Source organism: Mixophyes fleayi, chromosome 6 (genome assembly GCF_038048845.1).
Source record: "Mixophyes fleayi isolate aMixFle1 chromosome 6, aMixFle1.hap1, whole genome shotgun sequence".
Lineage (NCBI taxonomy): Eukaryota > Metazoa > Chordata > Amphibia > Anura > Limnodynastidae > Mixophyes > Mixophyes fleayi.
In genome coordinates, this window is record NC_134407.1 from 31,562,924 (window position 1) to 31,588,229 (window position 25,306).

Genomic DNA, 25,306 nt, shown 5'->3' on the forward strand with positions numbered 1-25,306 from the left:
TAGTGGAAGCAGACTCAAGGAAACACGGGAGAGTTGACAAGGACTGAAGACTGAAGCGCACAGAGGCAGCGGATAGGAATCAGCCAAACAGTCACGAGGAAACACAGACGAGTTGCAGGTTGAAGACTGTAGTGCACGGAGGCAGCGGATAGGAATCAGCTGGCAGTCACAATCATGAACAGGTGAGTGGATGTGAATGAAAGACTGTAGTGCACGGAGGCAGCGGATAGGCATCAGCTAACAGTCCCAATAATACATGGTAGAGTTGAAGTGGTTAGAAGACTGTAGTGCACGGAGGCAGCGGATATGAATCAGCTCACAGTCACGATGATACAGTAGATGGTAGAAGTGGTATGGGAACCACAGTAGTAGAAGTGGTTTGGAAACCACAGAGGTAGAAGTGGTTTGGAAACCACAGGAATCAGCTGGGCTGAATAAACGAGGAAACACAGGAACACCTTCAGAGACTCATGGGGAATGAGACTCCAAGATCAGGCAACGTGGTGTTGACCACAGGTGCTTAATATAGGGAGGTTGCCTGATCTGCCAATTAAGTTAAAGGAACATACACTGAAGGTTTAGAAAGGGCTGCGCATGCGCAGTCCCTCAGGATGGAGGACGGCCACGGTTCCTAAATGTCCGGGAAGAAGCACTCACAGTCCGGTGAGTGACAGCTACCCTAGAATTGAGCCAATTTTACCTTTCCACAAATCCGGTCCTGGACATTCACCTGACTGCACTTCAACCTAGATTTGTGATTACACTTTAAGATATTGAAATGTTTGTGTCTGCTGGATAAAGTAAATCTTATCTTCCTATATATACTGCCAATACACTTCAGTGTTCGGTGCTTCAAGAAAAATATGGAGGAAAAAATGGCTTCCTGCGGCCATCTGTCAGAGGCGTGGTGATTAAGGAATCGGGGGTAGAGTGAGGGTGCATAGGTATCATTATGATATTAATCATTATCATACAGCCTGTTCAGGTCCTCCTACCTATGCTGAAATCATCCAACACTTCTGATGTGGCAGAGGTCAGCTCCGCGCCACTTTGAAGCAGAGTTGTTTTATATCTAATATCTAAATATTACATATGTCGCTGTTCTGCCAAAAAGACAGAGCAATAGTGCTCTATATATGATAGTACATACTGCCCATATGTACTAACCAAAGAGCCTATGCCACTAGGTATAAAATATATAGCATTTCCATATTGTGATAACAAAAGAAGAAATAGGGTATCCAGAGAACAGGCCTCATTGTAGAAGCGTTAGCAAAACATATGTCAGGTTTTTAGCTAGTGGTTGTTTAATGATTTAAGCTCAGATAGGCTCTGTTTGAGCAGTGTTTAGAAAATGTACGTTCTTACCTCTGTAATGAGATTAACATTATAGATCTAATCTATTTAGAAGTATCAGTGAGTTTTTGTTTGGTGCTAACAACTTGATTTAGATAACAAACGAAAGCACAAATCATTTGTCCATACAGACTCTTGCAACTTGAAATCACATTCTTGAATAAACTATATTTAGTAACATGCTCCACATTAGAAAAGCTGAATGGATATCATTAGAATAAGCAAATGAGACAAAGATTTCAGCTATACAAATTACTTAGCATATAATAACAGATCTCGGTCATCTCAGGAGTGTATACAATTCATCCAGCTCTGAATTTAGTAACAGGATTAACACTATAGATCCATTTTATTTAGCACTAGCAAGCATTTGTTTGGTGTGAGTAATCTGATCCAGATAATTATCTATAGCCCTACTGAACAGCACAAATCATTTGTCCATGCAGATTCTTTTAATAAATCATGCTCAGTAATGTGTTTGGTATTAGAAAATTGAAACTATTAAAATTAAATAAATGATATAAAACACTCTAGCCATATTAATTAATTTTTATCTTAGTTTGCAAGTTACGCACAGATGGGAGTAATTGGCTGCATGATTATTTATTAGAATTTTGAAACTCAGAATTGTTACTATATAGGCTCCTAAGCCATATCTATTATGACGTAGAAAGGTCTTTTTTGGACATAGCAACTCACAATTATTTTTTAACAAACTTCAGTGGAGCCTACACTAGTCTCAAATAATGGCACATAGCATTTGCAACAGTTACCGTCTGTTATTATTAATATTTCTGAGAGCAGTATTAGTTTATTTACTCCTAATAAGAGCCTTATAACTACTCATTTACACCAGTAAGTTTTAATATTTTGCTTTTAATATATACGATTTTAACTTATACAAATCAAATTTTGTTTTTATGTGTGTTTCTTACATTCATCCATGAGCAATATAAAACTATTAGATAAGAATTTGGGAATACACTAACCCTCATTAAAATTACTATCTGACTACACAGTGAGAACATACAAACTCCACAGAAGTGATAACCACTTCGCCACCGTGCTACCCCATTCATACTACAGGAAGAAGCACCCTCATTAGCAGATTTTTGTAAGAATATTATTCTACTACAAATTAGACACCACTATCTTGTTTGGGCCACTCTGTGTCAATCATTTGTTACATAAAATGGATTAGAGGACTCTAGTGCGGAAGATAATTCTCTTTGTATCCAGAGAACACGCCACATGTGGACTTAACTCTGCCAAAAGTTTATTAGTAACATTTAAACAAAGGCCAGAACATTTATCCAATAATCTCTTAGCTTAGGAATGCTTTTAACATATTTATAAATATGTCTTTTGTGACTGCCTTTTGTTACCGATATCCCATTTTCCGATTCATTATTGTGAGAGATGTACAGGATGATATGTGATGTTCAGTTCTGATACATGACTATCCCTCTAACAGAGAACTGCACAAAACCACATTGCCGGAAACTGGTGTTTCGTGGTTGAGTAAGATGGAAGGACAAATTCTACTCATCACATATTCCACTACAGACTGAAGAACAGGACTCATTCTAATCACTTCACATTTTAGAACGCAAAATTGTAATACCAGTGCAAAATATCCTGTTTAAAGAGTTCTACAAACGATGGGCTGTCAATGGCACTGCCAGGATGGCAATTCTTATATAGTAATTGAAAATATCTTGAGTTTGTCTAATCTGATTTTCTGCTTTACAAGATGAGTTGAGATGACAGAAATTCATACAGGGCTTAAATTGGTAGATGAGTACAAGAAACTGAGATAGAGAAATCAGAGGACTTATAGATTAATGGTAATGGCATTACATGTGAAAAGGCTATGTACTGGCTTCTGATGAATTACATTTACAGCTATGGATCAGGACAGCTATGTGATACTGAGCACCTGTCGGTGTAATAGGGAAAGCATTTAAGCTATTAAAGGGCCACTTAACCTAAAATAAAAATTGTCTCTTTTCAATGAGCTATTAATAGTCACAAATATGTTTCTGGAGCTTATCAGAAATGAATATATTTCAGATAAAGTTAGGATCGTAAAGGAAGATCTTTTGTACTTACAGCAGGATTCTAGCCAGTAATCCAATTGAAGGACACTGATCTTTTTAAGCCTCCTTTTGTAGACAATTGCTGATAAAAGAGAACAATAGATTGTACTTGCACAAATATCGCAAACAGAATGTAAATATAAAGCTCATATATCTGAAATTCTGTTAAGCTTTTATTGTGAACAGAGGAAGATGGGGGAATTATTATGTATAGAGTGTTAGGTACACATCACACGTACAGTGAGCAAGTGTACGTTTCAAACTCTAAACCTGGGACTATGCAGAAATTCTCATCACTCTCCCAGGGAATTTGTGACTCTTGGGAAGTATCTACCCCTGAATAGATAAAATATGACATATTGTACATTAGTTTCATCTGTGCACACTCCTACAAACCATAATAAAATAAATAAGTCCAAAATAAAAAAGTCAGTACAAGGTATTATAGGCTTTAGGACTTCACACATACATACATACATATATATATATATATATATATATATATATATATATATATATATATATATACATACACAGTAGCATGAGCATTTCTACAGTGATTTCCGCAAGTAGCCCAACAATGTCTCAGTACAACAGTGTCTACTATTTAATATTTTATCCAAAGCAATCCATTCCCTGACTTTCAACCCAGTAGGGATCCTTTTCTCCTTAGAGCAACACTTTTTATTTTATGTATTTTTTTTTTTATTTTTTTTTAAAAAGGACAGATTAATCATGGTGCAGCTTTCTTAGAAAATTCTTTGGATAAACAAAAGCATCAGCTATAGACATCCCCATTACAACTTACATGACACTGCATTAATTTACTATCATTCATTTTTACTTAAAGCCGTAATTCCATGAAAAGTTAGGTGTGTTAATTTAACAGAAATTACTGTGGCGAACTATAAGAAAAAGCTTGGTAATTTACATTTCTCCTTGGTTTGTTTGTTCAGGCTGCTATTATTTTATAATTCTGCCGTTTCCACAGTATCATGTGACGACCATGGCACAGTCACATTGCATTGTAGTTAGCAGAGAGGATTCGGAACGCCCCTCTGAGCTCTGTCTGCACTCTACAATCTTCCTCCTCCTTCTCCTCCCTGTGCTTTCACATAATATGCTGAGAGCTGTGAGTCTGTGTGTGTTAGTGGTGACCATATTTGTCTGCCCTCCAGACAGATTTTGAAAAGGAGATAATGATTTATAGAATGACAGAAGGTCCAGTTCACTGCTTCTAATGTGTGTCAAGCGCACTTTCCATTGGTGTATAGGGCAATGTAAATGTGTTTTTAGGCGGTTCGAGGATGGCTTAGTGCTAGACACACTATTGAGAGACATGGCACGCCCCAACATGCCACCTTTTTGGGGCAATGAAATTTTAAATGTTGGAAGGTATGTTTTGAACTAATAATTTACCTTTACAACAGTGTGAAACTTGGTAAGTGTAGAATAGTTGTTATGCTCAAGAGTGTCCTCTCAGTCTAGATTAATACAGGCCTAGCAAGGCATGGAGTCTAACAGCCCCCTGGTCTTTTCCAAGAAACACAGCAAGGTGAGGTGGGTTTAGCTGCTAGGAGATTGCAGGTCGCGGTCCTTGGGTAAGTCTCTAGATGTGAGAGGGATAGGAGAATAGGCAACCAAGCAAACAAACAAACGTAGTACTTTAGGGGATACGGATACTGGATTGGAGAAATGAGCGGTGCAGCTGACCCTCAACAGAGAGGAGATCCAGAGGGGGTGATCAGGAAACTAGTCAGGTCCGATACACGATTCAGATGGCTGACTTAATACAGGATGGAGCAAGAGAATAGTCAAAAAGGGTTCGGTACACAGGTCAGATGACTGATCGGCAGAAGGGAGATCCGAGAAGAGTTAAACAGCAGGCAAGGTGGGTCTGGTACACAGGATAGAGTCAGCAGACTGTAGAATCACAGGGACCAACAGAACACACTGGAGTCAGAAGATAAGTAACCTGTTGCTCTGACACAGGTTTAGCGTCAGAGCCTCTCTTTTATGCAAGATGGAATTTCAAACTCCCCGCCACGGCATCATGTGACCATCCCCACTGGGGAGTCATGTGACCGGCCCCGAAAGTGCCGAGCGACAGACAGAACAGATATGTGGAGAAGGTAAGAATCCTTTCAATAGTAGTTTCAGATGTTAACAACTGTAATTATAGGACCAATGTAATACAAGTTTCCCTATATTAAATAACATTCACAAATATACATGTAATTATTATCATGCTGTGACAAATTGTCCTCTGTCTATTGTTCTCTGTTACTGGTCAATGTCTGGTGATATCTTAAGGTCTATTGCTGCGATAAGGAATGTGTTTTAATAAATAGACACAGGTATCTGTTAAATAGAAATTGATATTCGGCTGTATGTGCATCAGTTATAGGAATAAATAAACATTCTTTAAGACACTGGTACATTTAAAAATTTGTATACCTATCTGAATACAAACTCCATTGTTCAGTCACTCTTGTCGTCCTTTCTGATGCGACAAAGAAGGTAAAAACAGTTAGGTTCCCCTGTGTAGGGACACTTCCCATAGGAAACCAGAGTATCTAAATTAAGACATTTGTAGAAGACTTTAGTGAATTGTTATGATTAGAGCATGCTAGGCTGCACGGCTAGGCTGCATGTATTAAGAAGTTACATTTAATGAGTAACTGTAAAGATCAAAGAAATCATTATATTTCAATCATAAAATAAGCAGTTTCAGATATTTTATCTCTTTAATGAGACTACATTGCTACTGTTATGGGCAATAAATTATCTTTTCATTATAGAATGTGTACAGATGGCTTACAATAACTGACTATTCTTCATTAATACACAGTGTCATTTTACCAATGAGGACAATAAAGTATATTGGCCTTAAATTATCTTTAATACACTTCTAATTCTATATTCAGCACCTTGCAAAAGTCTAAGAAACACAAAAAGTATTTAAAGAGTATGTAAATGATTAAGGTTAACAGCGAAATAAACCTAAATTACAAAATGTTTTATATAAAAGAACTACTAATTAAATTCACAAATATATGTATATTAAAGTTTCAAGAGCTTATCAAAAAGGAACATAGCTGAGATATGGTGCATGGCTTAGAGTTAAATATTAAGATTCATTCAAATCCAACTCTAACTCTATCTTTGCTCTGTAGCGTATAGACACATACAGAGCAAAGATACAGCAATCATCATCAACTCCAACACTAGCACCCAGTTTATGTAAAATAAAATAAAATAAACTGTGTAGGTACAAAATTTTCATCTTGTAGCTAATGTATTTAAACTACCGTGTTACCCAAAAAAGGCGCTTCCCAAATGTGCATTCTTAACACGAGGTCTGCACACGATAACTGGACTGCATTAACACGATATCGCCCATTAAAAGCCTCTACATGTGCACTGAGCCACTAGTACAACATAAGCGCAACTAAACTTACGGAACAAGTTGTGCGCATGCACAGTGCATCAATTTGCACCAAGATCTTTACGTTGCATAAATGCACTTATCTGCAACTTAGGCCAAATGTTGTGATCTTGGGCATACCTCCCAACATTTGGGTAGCCAGCAATGGGTCAGAGGGTGTGGCCACGTCTCAATGATGATGTACTCGCATCTGGGTGGTGCCTAGTCCTTTTGAAGTGCAAAACTGCCCCATTCTCCCCTCCAAACACCTTCAATGCTTCATTCACCACTGCTCTACCATGTATTAGGATTCTGCTTCTGTTATCTGTCTCTGTTTCCCTGTGTGTGAGAGCTGCTTGCTTTCAATTAGTTTTAGCTTAATGCTGGTGTGCTACCTGCATGTGTTAGGATTATCTCGTTAGATATCAAGCTGCTGTGTTTCCCTGTATATGAGGGTTCGCTTCTTTAAATTAGGCTGAGCTGCATTACAGGTGTGTTAACTGCATTATTCTGAGTGGTTGCATGCACAATTAAAGGCCTGCCCTGACACTCCATCTTTGCTTCTAGTGGTAGTGTCCTGGTTCCTGCAGTGTATTTTTCTGTGTTAACTTTCTGGTTCTGATTCCTAGCTGTGTCTGACTACGATTCATGTTCTGATTTCTGGCTAAATCTGACTAAGATTCTAGTTCTGATCCCTGGCTATGCCTGGCTGTGATTCTGGATCCGATACATGGCTATGTCTCACTAGGATACCGATTCCTAGCACTGTTACCTGCCTGGCTGCCATATACTACATTACTGCCTGAGTGCTCCATTCCTGCCTGAGGTGGTGGTGTCCGAAGAAAGCTACGACAGCAGTACCAAAACCATTTAGACAACCTGTTCTTTTTGCTGACGTCTGGTGGTACATCTCTCTGCTTTTCAGCTTCTCCACATCCATTCAGGCCTGCATCTTGGCCATCAGTTGTACAGCTCCACTCAATCCAATCGGAGAGGTAAGACTTTGCCTTCACTTGTGTACTGCTTCAAGTGCTATTGTGGCCGGCTGTTCTGAGGGACTCTGGGTCTGTCTCAGAATACTTTGGATACTCTGGACTGTTATACACTGCCGATAAGTACAATGTGACATTCTGCTGTACCATATCTGCTGATTTGGTTAATCTCTTGCTCTGATATTGGGACTTTCTGTATCCCGTAATTTTGCCTGTTGACAGCAGAGCCATCTGCATATGATTCTGAGCCAGATAAATCTGCATATGATTCTCAACCTGATATATCTGCATATGATTCTCAACCTGATAAATCTGCATATGATTCTCAACCTGATAAATCTGCATATGATTCTGAGCCTGATATATCTGCATATGATTCTGAGCCTGATATATCTGCATATGATTCTCAACCTGATAAATCTGCATATGATTCTCAACCTGATAAATCTGCATATGATTCTCAACCTGATAAATCTGCATATGATTCTCAACCTGATAAATCTGCATATGATTCTCAACCTGATAAATCTGCATATCACTTGTTTTATACAAGACAGCTTGTGCTTTCGGTTTAATGATCCTTTAAATAAAAATAGAAACATGTTCCCCTAAGTTAAAGGGGAAGTCCATTTTTGCAGAATTTGGCTCTTCTTTTTTTTTTAACCAGCCCCCTCCGTCTCATTTGTAGAAAATGCTACTTGCTGGCATTTTGCCCAGACACATTTTATGTTGCTGAACTGTAGAACAGCAGATGCATGCAGACACATTAATGATCCGCAGTATTTTTTGAACACTTTTGTTTTCTCTCATTTCATATGGAAAACAGTATTAGAAACTTTAACATAAATAGCTTCTCTGACAGAGCCCTATGGTTTGTTAATGGGATTCTCTATAGAAAACGCTCACCGTTTTTGATCTGATTCCCCCCATTTGCTACATGGGGGCTACGCACCATATGAACTGCCTTTAGTAATAGTAAACTGGAACTACTGTCCCAAAAGGGCTCTCTGTTTTGTACCAAGTTAAATAGCTAAAAGGATGACACTAGTACAATTCATGAGATCATTTTTAGTTGTAACTACCATAGGCGAATGTGTTGCAACTGCTATTGGCCCACAGCTGAGGGGGGCCCGCTTTCCCCGATAAAATCCTATATGTATGGTAGTTTTTCAACATTGGACAAATGTTTAGATATACCTCTGCTTTCTCCAATACTGTGAGGTACAGTAACATCTGAAAACTTTCATTGTTGATGCCAACATAGGGATTGTCATTGAATACTCCATAAATTAATAAATGTTTATCCTTTCATGCTGTATCCAATACTCCTCCTACATTATTCTGAAATAGGGGGTTGATAAAAAAAGCAAATAGATTTTTTTTATTTTTTTTTAAATAAAATCAATAGAAAGCCATTTATGTGCTGACCTATTTATGTGTCTGGTTAGTTTGCCTTTATGATAAATACATCCCAGGCCAGGTATGAGGACTTCTTACAGATAGTAATTCAACTACATTTTTTTTTCATTTACATCCTGACAATTAATGGAAACCTTAAGTAATCAGTCCAACTGTCCAATTGCTTGGGGCTATAATAGTGACAGCATTCTCATGTGTTTGTTTCGTATCACTAGGAAATTAAGTACCTGCTTCATTAAAATTGTGTATCTGCAGTCTTATTTGGCTGTACACCAACTAATTAAAATCACTTTTAATAAACTGTTATGGAGAACGCTATGTCAATGCTGTCACTATCAATAAAATATTCTTATCTTAGTTACTTCTTATAAGGAAATGCATTTTTATTTGTGATAAATTATGCGGAAACATTTAATAAGAATTAACAGTTTTAGGCTCTGTAATCACCCAACTGAAAAACAGTTTTTTTGTACTATTACAGCAGAAATAAAGGACTAACACCAACTAGTCCTTTCTGCTACAATGGGCCTGATTCATTAGTCCCTTTGCATGCCGTTTCTTGATTTTATTTTATTTATTTTATATTAAGCCTTGACCCCATGAAACATTATGGGGTATATTTATTAAACTTCAAGTTTGCAAAAGTGGTGATGTTGCCTATAGCAACCATTCAGATTCTAGCTGTCATTTATTTAGTACATTCTACAAAATGATAGCTAGAATCTGATTGGTTGCTATAGGCAACATCTCCACTTTTTCAAATCTGCAATTTAGTAAACATACCCCTTATTGTTTTTTTAATTTGTTTTGTTTTTTACATAAAAAAAGAAACTATAAGAAGAAGCTTGGTAATTACCATTTCCTTTGGTTTGTTTTTTTGACGCAACTTTGCTCATCTTTGTTCTTGAAAACGGATAAGCAATCACTATTCCTGTTAAGTGTTGTTTTCTTCTGTAATCAATTATTTAATAGTATTCTTTTACCCTATGTTTTATGTGAAGGGCGGAGATCTTATTTTCAGGCCAATCCCGACCATGGCCTTATCTGTGTGGAGTTTGTATGTTCTCCCCATGTTTGTGTGGGTTTCCCCCAGGTGCTCTGGTTTCCTCCCACAATCCAAAAACATACTGATAGGTTAATTGGCTGCTATCAAAATTTACTCTAGTCTCTCTCTCTCTCTCTGTCAGTGTGTGAGTGTATGTTAGATAATTTAGATTGTAAGGGAATGATGTGAATGAGTTCTCTGTACAGCGCTGCGGAACCAGTGGCGCTATATAAATAAATGATGATGATGATACATTGTTTCAATCATAAACCTGTCTCTGAACTATTATATGAAAATAGCTAAAATGTAACATCAGTGGGGACACGCTCCATAATTAAGTAATATTAAAAATACAAGAGTGGTTTACAGTGTAGTTAATTTCTATGTTAAAAACAAGTCAAATAATTAGCATATAAAAAGCTGATGTTCATTAAGGGTTCCATTAGAGGTAGCCAGAGCCGTTGGAGAGCTTTCTAAACTGCTTGGAAATACAGTAATCTCTTTTCATAAATATCAACATTTACCCGTGTTTTCAGTGTCTAATGGTGATTTCGTTATTACTAAAAGCAAGTTACTCTCTTTTATAATTCATGGTTTGCAAATTATCTCCATAATGAAATTGTGATGGTTCAAGATGCGGACAAACACACTGGGAAGTCAATTTTAAAGGCAATTACAAGCTTGTGGAACTATATTTGGTAGATTCCATGTTTTGTTTTAGCATTATATTTTTAACTTGCACCACTTCAAATATCAGTGTTCAGCTTGTTGTATGTGCCAAGGGCTAGCTACCCATATTTAATCATTAGGTCTCCCTCCCTGCAACTAACCCAACATAACTTTTATTGCATAAATACACCTAGTCCCAACATTAAATTACTAGTATTCAGAGTTAATAAATAAATAGACATATACCCCCCAACATGCACTGCCATTACTTTTATAGTATTCACATTTACTAAATACACCCTTTTTCCTCCCAAATAGCCTTGACCTTAATTTAATGGCAATGACAGTTAATAAATACACATATTCTCCCCTAAAGAGCCCCAAATTAATAGCATTTACATTTAATAATTAAACCTATGCCCCAATACTGCCCCAGCATTAAATAATTAATATTCACATTTGACAAATAGCTCTCTTCCAAAATTTCAATTAATAGCCCAAAAACTACCCCAGCATTTAACAAATAGTCTCATCACCCCACTTTAAATGAACAGGCACTACCATGACCCCACTATTACATTTAATAGCCCTCACCATCAAATAAATTATCCTTACTAATAAATTAATATATCCCACCTCACAATTAACACAAACTTGTTTTTCCATTTCCATTTTTCTTAATTCCATCTTCTGTCTTAATCATATTTTTATAATTCTCTTTCCCAGGCTCCTGTTTGCTTAATTTTTACTTAGTTCTCCCCTCACTGCTCCTGCTTCTTAAGAAATTTCAATATATGGTTTACCCAGCAATGAGTGGTTAAGGATGGTTGCGACGGCAGTGGAACTCCAGCCTAGAATTTCTACCAGGTGCCATTCATTTAAAACCTGGAGAGCACTGACACACAGATGCCCCCCTTACCTTCTTCCAGTGCAGGTCAGCTCATTTATTCTGGGGTGGGAGATCATGCAGGATATGACGTCAGTGGACAAGGGTGGTGCACATGTGGAGAAGGTAAGAGAGGAACGGATCTGTATGCGTTCCTCGGCAGATCCTGCTACAGCCAGTATAATGGCTGGTCCTGGGTGGTGAGCTCCCAGTCTATCAGAGCATAAAAAAAGGGGGATTGAGCAGGAATTCCACTGCGAGCCCCCTTGTCCGTCTGAGCCCCTTACTTCTCTACCACATACCTCCTGATGATGGGAATGACATTAATGGCTTTGCTTGACCTTATTTTAATGTGCTTGTTGTTGGTTATACCTTTTGATGTTAATAAAGGTGTTCAGCTGTGTTAATGTGGATGTTAAGCTTTCAATTCTTTAATGGGTTGCTGTTTATTTAAACATAACAACAGACGAATGCAGTTACTCACAGTTGTTTGTAGTACAGCAGGCAATATACAATCAAGTTTATGCAGTACACGTCCCTGTATGCAGTAGTAGATATTGTTGTATATGGTGGTGCACTGTTATACTGATATGCATATGGATGCAGGCACACACACACATATATATATATGCCGTACGTCTGTGCAGAAACTTGTGCGTCCGTCTCTCTCAAGCTCCGATGGAAGAACGGCATGAAAATCTGAACTTCCGGTTTGGAGGATCTGCAGTAGCGCAAATTGGACACAGGCGTCCTGCCCCACTTCCTCCTAGACCACCGGGGATTCGGGTCACTATAGAAACCAGGTAACAAGGAGACGAAGCAATGCGCTCCTATATGCCAACACTTGTCATGCATTTATTAATGTTAATATGTGCAAAAAAGTGAATAAGCGTAAATGAACTCAGAGTTAGTGATGTGAGTCTCCTATCAGATTTGTGCAGCAAAATTGAGCTTTCAGACGTTTATAGGAAACGAATTTCAAACATCTAAACTTGTTACTACATACAGTCCCTAATTAACAATCAGTGTGCTACTGCACTTGTAACAATACCCCTCTTTATTTTCTGCATTGCCTTGACAAATAAATGCTTAAACAGTTATATTCCATATGGTATAGCTCCTTTCTCTGTGGACTAATAAACCAAAGTGAAAACAGACTGATTGTCTGCAAGGAAATTCTTTCTCCATGTAATTTTGAAGCAGCTAAGGAATGAAACATAGGGCATGGAATAGCTTCCAGACTCCTTATGCATTCAGCAGCCGAGTTGGTGTCACAGACAGGCAAATGAATGTTCTCTTACCGCAAAACAGTCTCTCGTAAGGATTTAATATTTCCAGTGTAGTGTGAACCACACTTCATGTTACAGATTATCATCTTTTTTTATTGCAGGCTTGTGGTAAACTAAATGACATAAAATATTTTGATGAGTTTTTGGCCAATAATTCTACTATAATAAGCTCAGCAAAAGCAGGGACAAGAATAGGACACAAGTACACCACTGAAAACCGGCAGGTTACATGTCTAGTTAAAGAGACAGCATTACATTAGATGTTATATAACTATATGTGAATGTTAATTGAATTGCACAGAATGAAGATTATGTTTTACCATATGAATATTCCATGTAACTGTTTACCAAACTCACCCTTTTGTCCACTACTACTTTACCAGTTTTCACCTCTTATTACCAACTGTTATAGGCAATATTGGATGGGATCGTAAACCACTAGAACTACTTTGTGAGGTCCTTGCCAATAGCAGCCCCTTTTTCAAGGAACTCAGTATGTTCCACAGTACTTGGTTGCCCCCAGGTCTTAATTTGTGGTAGTAGCAGTTGGCAGTGGTGTGAATAGAACACAGAAGGAGGTAGAAGACAACCACAAGAAAAGCAGCGAAAGTCCAAAATACAGGCCAAAAGTCTGGGCAGGCTGAGTAAAAGGCGTGATCAAAAAACAGGTTGATGTCAGGGCTGGCTGCGTTCAAGAGTATAGATCAGTAGCACAGGGTCAGTCCAGGGCTGACAGAGTTCAAAATCCAGGCTAACAGGCCAAGGCCAGGGCAGGAAGAGGTTTATAGCAGATCCAGAAATAGACAATGGTCAGGGGCAAGAGAAGACAGCAAAATCCAACACACAATCCGGGTCACAACAAGAAGTCAAATCTAGTCAGAATTCAAACAGCACAATGACTCTAACAGAAACTATCAGCAGCACAGGTGAGGAAGAGGGTATAAATACACAGAAGGACCAATGAGAGAAGTCCTGTCTAATTAGCTGCACAAATTCAGCACGATCAAATTGAGCGAGACCAGCTAGACGGCTGCTGCTGCCTAGCAACCAGCTAAACACTGGCAGAGAGAAGAGACGCAGGATGCCGTTACTTGGCAACCAGCTCGGATTGAGGCGGTGCACGCTGTCGATTGATTGGTCTGGTAAGCCAGTTGGTCACCCGCCCTGATCTTAACACCAATCTATGCCCTATAATAAAAATGCTGTCTTGGCTTCAAACCCCCATTTACCTGTATATATTACTTGTGTCTGACACATCAGAGGGGGTTCTCCTGAGCAGGGCTGGTGCTAGGGTCCTTGGCGCCCTAGGCACATTTTCAAAATCTGCGCCCCCCGCCCCGCATTTTCAAAATCGACAACCCCCCCCGTCTTTTCTTACCTTAACTTGCCTCCTCTCTGCTCCCCTCCACTCACTGACACTGTCGGGCCGTGATGATGATGTCACGGCCCGACAGTCAGTGAGTGGAGGGGAGGATACGGAGCAGAGAGGCGGAGGTGGTGATGATCAATAGTCCCTCCCCTCCTCCCTGTGGATGTATGTGAAGCTGTGCGGCGGCCGTGAAAGGTATGGTCAGCGGTCGCCGCACAGCTTTAAAGAAATTTTTAATCTGTGGCGCCCTAGGCAAGTGCCTAACCTTGCCTAATGGGAGCGCCGGGCCTGCTCCTGAGCTGATTCTGGTTGATGAAGAAATCACCTACTAACTACTGCAAGTGAACTGAGAAGCCCCAGGTGGTGGCAATGCAATGGCATCGGTGAGCACATTTCCAAATTCTAGTCCATAGCTCTTAGACAGACCTGAGGTTACATGTATTTGACCTCATAATGACATGGTTTTTATTTTACCTTCATGTCCAGGTCAAAGTTGGTGCTAGATCATGTACACTAATGAATTTGACATTGTTTTTGAGACAGAGCATTCTTTTGGTAATAAATTTGAAAAAATATCTATTTTTATTTCTGTAATATATGTGGAAAACGGTCAAAAATCAAAAATAAATAAAACAAATCAGTGATTTTTTCCATGGTTATACCACAAAATGTAAACAGATCTTGAGAAATGGTACAGGGCTGTATAGGAAATATATATATAATATATATACACAGAGAGGGCATTCTAGTGACCACTATACAAGAAAACAACACTGTACAGTAGCTATAGCTTTCTTGTAATATCTGCACCATTCAGAGAACTTTCTAGTGAGGTCTATACAATACCAAGAGCATCCTATTGACCATAGAGCATTCTACTGACCTCTACAGTACATAAGTCTTTTTTACTGACCTATATACTGTGCATTCTACTAACTTCTATATAATATTTCTATATCTATATAATACAGAGAGAATCCTATGCCCTCTATACAATCACAATTTGTTATTGTCTAATTTACAATTCTGGTGACCAATATTCGACACAGAGATAATTCTAGTGACTAGTATGCAATAGAGAGAGCACTTTAGTGACCAATATACAGTACATAGAGCATCTTAATGACTGACATACAATACAAGTGACAACTGCAACTCTAGCAGAGCCCCCAATCTTGATGGAAGGGCTAACTGGAGAGTGGTTCTAGGGTTTAGGAGGTCTGTATTGCAGACAGGTCAGAACAGATATTCTACACATTAATGTAGCAAATCAAGCAGCATAGTCAAAATGATAGGTGGGGCAGGTAGCAGGAAATTGTAGATGGTAAGGAATGAATAAGAAATATAGCACCCCGAGCAGAACCTGTATCTGGCAGTAAGGTGGTTGCAATTCCTGGTTTAAAAAGTGCAGCCACCACTCCCCAAACCAGAGACCTAAAGCAATTTCCCACATCTCCATGGTCAAATTCTCCCTCTCCATATAGGACATAGCCACACGCACCTACCAAATGTGATCTGGCTACACATTGCTCGCCCCACTCTGGAACTCACATACATTCTCCCCAGGACAAGAGCACCAACTTTTCCGTCACTGGACACGGCACAATCTGCTCTTTGTATGAGACCTAGCCCCCATGCAACTTTTTCCCACTTTCACTGCCCTCAGCAATACACTGCAACTCCCCAAACAGGTATTTTACCAACTCCGACATTATTTTACTTCTTTCAAGCTCCACTTACTGTCTGAGAAATGCTCGCCGCTGGAAACTCTCTGCTGCGGTCCCTTTTTCACCAAGGGCCTTATTTCCACCTTATACCTTGCTCCAACACAATCAACCCCCAAAGGACCCCCATGAATTGGTGTGGGAGCGAGATGCAGAGGAGGTACTGGATCCGAAAGAATGGGCTAAAATTAGACTTCATCTGGATAAAACATCAATTTTGGTTCGGGTTAAAGAGAACACCCACCAGCTCGTTTATAGATAATACTGGGTCCCCACATTCACTCAGATTTCCCCAATTCCTTGGATCTCTGTTGGTGCACCTGCAGTCAGAGAGGCACCCTGCTGCACATAGGGTGGATTTGGTCGAAAATCTGCCTCTACTGGCAGGAAATCCACTCACTCACTGACGTCTGCATGCCACAGACTGCTGGCCAGGCCTATACCCGATACCCCTCGCCATTCACAAAAGCTGATCCGCCATATAATAAACGTGGAGACATGCCTCATAGCCGCACACTGGACAAACACCTCCATCTTTTTTCTCCAGTACTATTCAGAACGTGTCGGCCACTTATCGTATGGAGAGCATAACAGCCATGTAGCACAATACACCTACTGCCTGCCAGGCAGTCTGGTTGCCTTGGAGCAGTCACTACGGAGCTACCCCTCCCTTAACCACATCATATTCTCTTCATTCACCCTCACAGAATTAGAGATCCATTGCTGATAGCCATCACTCTTGCACTCCCACACTTTCTAACTAACCCCCCCCCCACCTATCCCATTGTAAGTCGTCGTCCCCCCACAAAAATAAACCTCGATATAAAGTTGTCCCATGGTATATCCTGGTTTCTCTCACTTGTCTAGACACTCCTTTTGTACTTTAATATTGTCTTGTTGATAACCTCTATACCATAACATTTGATATATTGTTGTTTTTCACCTTTGTACACTGTTAAAACCAATATAAAAAAAGTTTATTTAAATAAATAGATAAATACGCAAAATGTTTCAAAAAAGCACCCTCTGCTGTATTACATTTTCTGGCACATCTATTCTGATTATTCACTTTCATTTTCTATAATGTTAATCAACATCCTTTCCAACACTTCTCTTCTGCATCTTCTTAAGGCAATAAGTAATATGTGGATGTGGTTTAGTTACCGACTCAATAATATGTTGCTCCATAGAATACACATATTAACATATTTCTTGCATAATTTATTGTGACCAAAGTAGTGCTTTGCATCAAAGAGGAAACTCAACCTAAAAAGAAAAAAAAAGTGCAGCCACAGGAAGAAAATGGCTTCCATGAGAATACAATCTCAGCTGAGGGCAGGTAGGCTTGCTATACTCTCCTGTATGGTTGGGAGGACTACCTAGCAGGTAACATAGTAACAAATGCTTCTTATCATTGTAATCAGAGGTTGTATGTAAGGTGGATGCAGAACACTGCAAGTAGATACAAAGAGATGTCTCAATACATACCGCTAAGTAGAGTGAACACATCACCCCACAGAGGAGTGTGCCCAGTATGTAACATTAATACTCATTAAGGGGGGGCCTCTGGACCTAAAGCAGGAGGTCATAAATTATGTTTGGGAAGCCGTGGCATGATATGAAAAATGGATGAAGATTTTTGTGTGAATGGAGGCTGTAAGTAACTTGGGTAGAGGAACATAATAATCCATTTTATAATAATGGTCTATTGGTATCCAGATGACTGGGTTACCCTCTGAAGGAGGTAGCTTGTTTACAAAGTCCATAAAGATTTGTGTTCAAGGCTATGTGGGTATTGGAAGTGATTGGTCTACCTGGGTAAGTTACATTTTGTTAAAGCATGTCTAATTGGTGTCAATATTTGATATCCTGTCTTAGAGAAAGTTTTAGAGATCATGGGAAATGAGAGCCACAGTTTCAGGTTTATAAAGGCCCAAACAGGAAGAAGATATTCAGAAAAATGTGTCAACCATCTTGTTTAAGCACAGTTACCCTTGCTGTGCGGACCTGTATTGTGTGGAGGTCTGCTTTGGAGGTAAGACATGTTTCCATGTGTATGTAAGAAGTCACATTGCCAGAATACGCCCCTTCCTTACCCAACATGCTACCAAAACACTTACTCATCATCCCCCGTCTTGACTATTGCAACCTCCTGCTCTCTGGCATTCCTGACACCCATATATCCACACTTCAATCCATCCTAAATGCTGCTGCAAGACTGATCTTCCTCTCTCATCGCTCAACATTTGCTGCACCACTTTGCAAGTTCCTACACTGGCTCCCTGTGTCCTCCAGAAACAAATTCAAATTACTCACCCTTGCCTACAAAGCCCTCAACAACACTTCCCATGCAAACATCTCAAATCTCATATCAATATACTCTCCCTCCCACCCTCTTAGATCTACCTCAGACCTGCGCCTTGTCCCATCTCTGGTAACCATCTCTCACTCCCACCTACAAGACTTCTCCAAAGCTGCTCCCCACTTATGGAATTCCCTACACGCTCTATCAGACTTTCCCACAGCCTTCAAATCTTTAGATGCTCTTTAAAAACCCATCTCTTATTTAGAGGTGACCTTATCCTCGATAACACTATTCACACTAATGCACCTTCACAACTATACCAATCTCCACTCTAAGCCGCTCCTCTTGTTTTAGCTGTGCCCTCCTCCATTTAGAATGTAAGCTCTTTAATGAGCAAGGTCCTTCATAGCCTTTGTTTTTCACATGTGCATTTATTTTGTCTACTTTGCATGTCCTTGTTTTATGGTTGTCCTGTTTTCCCTACTGTACAGTGCTGCGGAGCCTTACAAATCTACAATAATAATAATAATAATAATAATAATAATAATAATATGAAGCCACAGTGAATGTGAAGCTGATGTGTAGATTTAAAGGGACAACATGACCCATGAGCTCAAGTGTCCCGAGCAGACAGTATGTATGGTGAGCAAGTCCATTGAGTAACGGCTCTATACAATAGATAGAGCATTTTAGTGATCTATGTATAATACAAAGAGCCTTCTTGTAACCAACATACAATACAGAGAGCATCCTAAGTGGCCAACATAAAAAAACAGAAATTATGACCACTGTATAGTACCACCCCATTTCTCTACTTTTTAGAATGCAGGCTTCTGCCAAATCTCTCACAAAGTCACTCTGTGTATGTTAGGGGATGTAGATTGTAAGCTCCAATGGGGCAGGGACTGATGTGAGTGAGTTCTCTGTACAGCGCTGCGGAATTAGTGGCGCTATATAAATAAATAGATGATAATGATGATGACAATGCAGACCCCAGATCTTTGATATTGACACAAAAGCAAATCCAAATATATTATTACTCAGCTCTGACACCATTGTCAGCCCGTCTCTAAAGATGTACCAAATATTTGTATTTTACACAAGGTATAAGGCGGGGGACAGGGTCAAGATACACCTTTCATTTTCTACCTGGGAAATGATTCAGAAAAGGCTCCCTATGACAGCACTAATGGATTCTGAGTAGCATTGATCTAATAAGTTTGTATGACAGCTACTATTAGATCCAAATTATACAGGATCTCTTGAGGCTCTGCTCTGTATAACATTCATCACATTACGCTCTGTAACACATTTGACTCTGCGTTCTATTAAAGTCATTGCATTTAAGCCCTTCTCCAGGAAAAGCTCCCATTCTCAAAGAATTGTGGCTCCTGGAGGTAATCATCATCATTTATTTAAATAGCGCCACTAATTCCGCATCGCTGTACAGAGAACTCACATCAGTCCCTGCCCCATTGGAGCTTACAGTCTAAATTCACTAACATATACACACACACACAGACAGAGAGACTGACTAGGGTCAATTATGATAGCAGCCAATCAACCTACTTGTATGTTTTTGGAGTGTGGGAGGAAACCGGAGCACCCGGAGGAAACCCATGCAAAAACGGGGAGAACATACAAACTGCACACATATAAGGCCATGGTCGGGAATCCAACTCATGACCCCAGCACTGTGAGGCAGAAGTGCTAACCACTAAACCACTGTGCTTAGAGGCTATTGTTTGTTTTCACTAATCCCCTGGTCTTAAGTATATTCTCACTAACTTTCCATTGTTTTGTGGGTATGACCAGGGGCAGGTTGGGCTGGGGGGGCATCTGCCCCCAAGCTAGTCCCATAGTGGGCTACCTTGGGCTGGTTCACTGGGCCACATGCATTGTTTTCCCTTTAAAATAGGCTGCTGAGTCGAGTCTTGCCCCCCCCCAGGCTAAAATTTGTCAGCCCTCCCCTGGGTATGACTTGGCTAAAAGTGTTATTTCTGAAGGAGTGGGTATAGGCTACAAATGTGCTGCCTTTATCCCGCACTGTACAATCTGTCCTTTATTCTGTCTTCCAAAATATAGTAACGATAGACTTTGTCCTACATTCTGTCATGTATTCTCACCAGCATAATTAAAGATGAAATAAAAAACAATTTATATGTACTTCCTTTTTTTTTGCCTTACACTGAATTTATTAAACTTTATTAAATAATACTAAATGAAAAGACATTTACCTTTTCTCTGTCACTGGTATTCTCAGATGTCCATTAAACAATTTGTGGTTTGCACATACCAGTCATACAAATGTCTTAAAGAGTACAGTATCTGGTACAGTTATCTTTAGCTTCTAAAATTTGCAGCAAATGTCTTTGAAACTCTCAGGGGCAGAATTGAAACCTGCATGTTTGTTACTTTTACAGAGATTCTGGAGATTATTTTTTTTTTATTTGAATATTATTGTTTTATTGAAGGATAACCCCTCCAGCCAAGTCTCTTCCACTTAACGTGTATCAAGCAACAGTATATTATTCACTGCTCATTGAAACTGATTTGTTAAACTAAATTCAGGATGGGGGTGGTGGGGTGACTGGCTCTGGGGCCTGAGACAATTTTCTAACTGTATGACTGGCTAATTTCTGTTTATAACAAGTAAAAAGATTAAATGAGGCTTATAATATATCATTGTTCTACGAATGTTTACTTAATAAAACGTCTTGTAAACATAGACACATTCTACCGTACATCCTCACCTCAGCTACACACACTGCTTAATGTTTATTTAAGGCATAGTTGCCAACTTTTAATGATCGGCCTCCGAGAGTCTCAGTGTAAAGGTGGGCGTGAGGGGGCGGGGCTCACCGAATCACCTAATTTTGGCCCCTCCCGCTTGACGCAATGCCGCAAACGCATTATTTTAGCACGTGGGGCGAGCCAAAATGATGTGATTCCCGGATAATCGTATCATGGAGGCTTCAAATCTGCCAAATTCACTAGGAAGTGAGCAGATGCGGAAGAATTGTCAGCTCTCCCGGGAGTCCAGGAGACCTACCCGGAATTCGAGAGTCTCCCGGGCATTCCGGGAGAGTTGGCAAGTATGATTTAAGGGATGCGTCCACCTTTTGTGAATTTTATTTTCAATGGGTTATGCGCCTCATTTAATAAAGGAGTAAAAGTACAGCCACACTTTTGTGTGTATTTTGCGTTGCGTGTATCTTAAGATAGCGCAGCCAAAAAAAAGATACAGAAGTTATTAACTTGATGAAATACTGCCTTTAAAGATGACAAAATAGTACATTTTTTAAAAATAAAAACTAACTAACCATCGTTCTCCTACACTTTTTTAATTTTTTTTATTGCAATGAGACTACTTCAGGTCCAAAAAAAAGAAGATTCCTTAATTATTTAGGCGACCATATGTTCCAGCATTCTCTTGCAGCCAAGGGCATGCTGGTGCTTGTAGTTCTCTCTGTTCTAGTGTGTCCAGCTCATAGCTCCACAAGCTCCAGCATGTTCTTGCAGCCACGGGCTTGCTGGTGTCTGTAGTTCTCTCTGTTATAGTGGCCAGCCCAGCCTGGCGCTGGTTTCCACTTTGCAGGGGTAACCTGCTTTAGCGGTAAATGAATTATACATTGTGAATTTAGCCCACTTAGTACAAGTGCTGGTTGCTTATTTTTGATAAGAGGGGGGGGGGGGGGAGGTGCGTTATTTTTTAAGTATTTGTTATTTTTTTTTGATCAGTAAAGATATGAGTGGATGGTGCCCCAGCGACATTGGGTGGTAGGGGTAACAGTTATCTTACTGCTTCACTGTGCCAGTCTCTCCAAATGTGGGCACATACGTAATCCTGCTTCTGCATGGGCAGAGGAATTGTATGTAAAACATTGAAAAAAAATATTTAAAAACATTTATGCATTAAAATGTATTCAAGGAATAAGACATTTTTCTCTGATTTGTTTATCAGCATAGAGGTAGTCCCATTCCGGGACTATATGGTTCAATCCTTTTACTTCGAACTCCAGAAAGAAAACCGCTACTTGGATTCGCCGAAACTTCTATCAAAGCTATTATTAGGGTCACAAAAATAAAACAAAAAACACATACACATTTCTTGGCGATATATCTGTTTTATGACAGATATTTGTTAACGGAGGAATTATCCTTTAAGTGTGATTTGGTGCTTTCTAGTGAACTGCAAACATACGAGAAAGTCTTCACAAGAAAAATGGTTACTGTCAACTTTAGTAGGAAAAATGAGTGATCTAGACAATCTTTCTGTGGTGTTTTAGAGACACCATTCCCCATTATGTTTATAGCAGCGACAGGAGAACTTTCAGACAACTCAAGATGACCGAGATATGTTGAATGTAATTATCATAAATAATATTTGTGTCTACTTCACAGGAGAGAAAAATAAAAAATAACCTTGTCTGTCATGCGGTATATGTACATTGTGGTATATTTTGCTATACAACATAGTTTTATATATAAATGTATCCAAAATCCAAATTAAATTAAAAAATAATGTGAGTACTACAGCATGTGTTTTTAAAGTTTTTGTTGAACTATAGCTCCCAGAGTTCTCAATTAGTGTTTCTACTATAGTGGCCTACCCATATAGAATTGCTTACTGATCTCAAAGCTTCAATAGTGTATAAAGAATACACAATGTTCTGTCCTTTCGCGTGCAAACCAACTAGTTAATTTATATATACTTTAAAACTTCAATTCAAAATACACTGTATTTGGACTGAATCTGGCACATGTGAGACGCACTCTATTTTCTTACTAGGGAAAAAAAATATATGGCCCATCGCTATGTTTGGAATGATAAAATCTGATCTTGGCAGAGGCTGTCAAACTGAATTTTTTTTTTTATAAAATCACATACGGATGAAATAATACTTTCAGATGATATCCTTCTGAGGGCATATATTGAGTTCTCTGTCCTGAATCTGTTTAGGAATGAATTGTACCGAGATTGTACTGAGTGATATTGCAAACAGCACAGGCTTGTATCATTAATCAAAGGTAAATATGTCTTGATAGATATCATCACTAAACTAAATCCCCTTGTGTGTTTCATCTCATCAGCAGGCCTGAAAGCCACAGTTCATTTAACTGAAGAGTTTAATGCAGGGTTTCCCAAATCCAGTCCTCAGGGACCCCTAACAGTGCAGGTTTTCCATATCTCCTTGTTGGAGCACAGGTGTATTCATTACTGACTGACACATTGTAACAGATCCACAGGTGGTCCTAATTATGTCACATGTGATCCGGAAAACCTGCACTGTTAGGGAACCCTGAGGAATGGGTTTGGGAAACCCTGGTAATGTGTAAAACACAGATCGACCAAATATATTAATTTTTACTATATCACAAAAATGTAATTACTATAACTGCATTCACCTGAGCGTCAGGAATATTACAGTAAGGTGTTGAAGCCCTAATTAAACCCAGCTATATTTCCCCACAATAGCTAGACAGGATAGAGGTAAAGATTAAAAGAAATTTAGTCGGTTACTCCCTACTACAACTCCTAACAACCATATCGAGTCACATATTACTTTGCATTGATGTGCTTTTTATTAGATCTCTGTTAGAACCAGCTGCCTTGATAAGGAAACAGTGTCTATCGTCACAGGCTTAGGCAGCAGCCTGTGGTTCACCAAATAATGTGGAACTACAAATCCCATCATGGACAACCAGAGCATGCTGGGACTTTTTGTTTCACAACAACTGGAGCATCACAAATTGTCTACCCTGGTATTATCACATTGGTAGTGCACCCTGGATAATTGCTGCCTGGCTTTTTAAGACTGCAGTATACACACAAGAAATAACAGTTTTATTTACATATAAGAGTGGTGCTGCGCTCAGAGTACTCACAGGCTGATTGTTTTGTTAGGCAGTAATGTAGGCTGTAAAGTTTCCACTAGCTCCCCTCCACTGCAAACCACTTTGATGTGGATGAGTTTCTGCCTCCCGAGTCCCTTGGAACGCTCCACCTCGCACAGGCAGCTGTCAGTGATGAGGTCCGGACAGTTGCTGCTGGCATGCAGGCTGCCTGCAAGGGATAACACCAGATAGTAGCAGAGCAGCAGCAGCTGTGTGTGATCCATGTCAGGACATCTTCAGACGTCAATCATCCAGAATATATATTTATTTGTCATTAAATACGTTATCAGGAGGCATGCTCTGTTGTCTCTCAGCTGTCTAAATATAATAATGTTTTGAAATAAAATGATGTCACCTTCCTTCAATGTGCTGTCAGAGAGACAACTGGCCTGTGAGGGAAAGTTTATCAGAACTACAGTGCCGGGGGGAAAGTTGTAAAGGAAAAAGTGTGTTAGGCTATGCTTGTCAGCTGCACACTCTATCCCTCATTCACCTCCTCCTTCTTCATCACTCTGTGTCCCTCCCACTTACTTCTATATCATTGGTCGGTCACACACATCCACACTATTACACAGTATATTACAGTTATTTGAAGCTCACTATCCCACTGACCGGAATATAATGCTATTGTATCTTATCAGACAATGGTTACTCATTCTCTTTTGACTGTAAAAATAAATGTCTTCTGAAGGCATGTAACTAACAAAACAATATCTGGTGATTTCTTATTATACATTAGAACATTTTTATGCAGTAAGTCATTCACATTTGTAGTCCTGTGTGCTGGTTTATATTTATTTAATGTATTTGGTGAGAATTGTTAGCCCT

The 25,306-nt window shown here is 39.3% G+C and overlaps 1 protein-coding gene across 2 annotated transcripts in view; it reads right to left on the reverse strand.

Annotated features, from left to right (window-relative positions):
• The window catches only part of ADGRA1 (adhesion G protein-coupled receptor A1), a 493,506-nt gene extending 468,583 nt beyond the window's left edge, over positions 1 to 24,923 (reverse strand). For both annotated transcript variants that reach the window (XM_075216183.1, XM_075216182.1), the window contains exon 1: positions 24,470 to 24,923. In XM_075216183.1, the coding sequence (XP_075072284.1) occupies positions 24,470 to 24,702 (233 nt within the window). In that variant the 5' untranslated portion in view covers positions 24,703 to 24,923. The remainder of the gene's footprint in view (positions 1 to 24,469) is intronic.
• Positions 24,924 to 25,306: the final 383 nt, after the last annotated feature.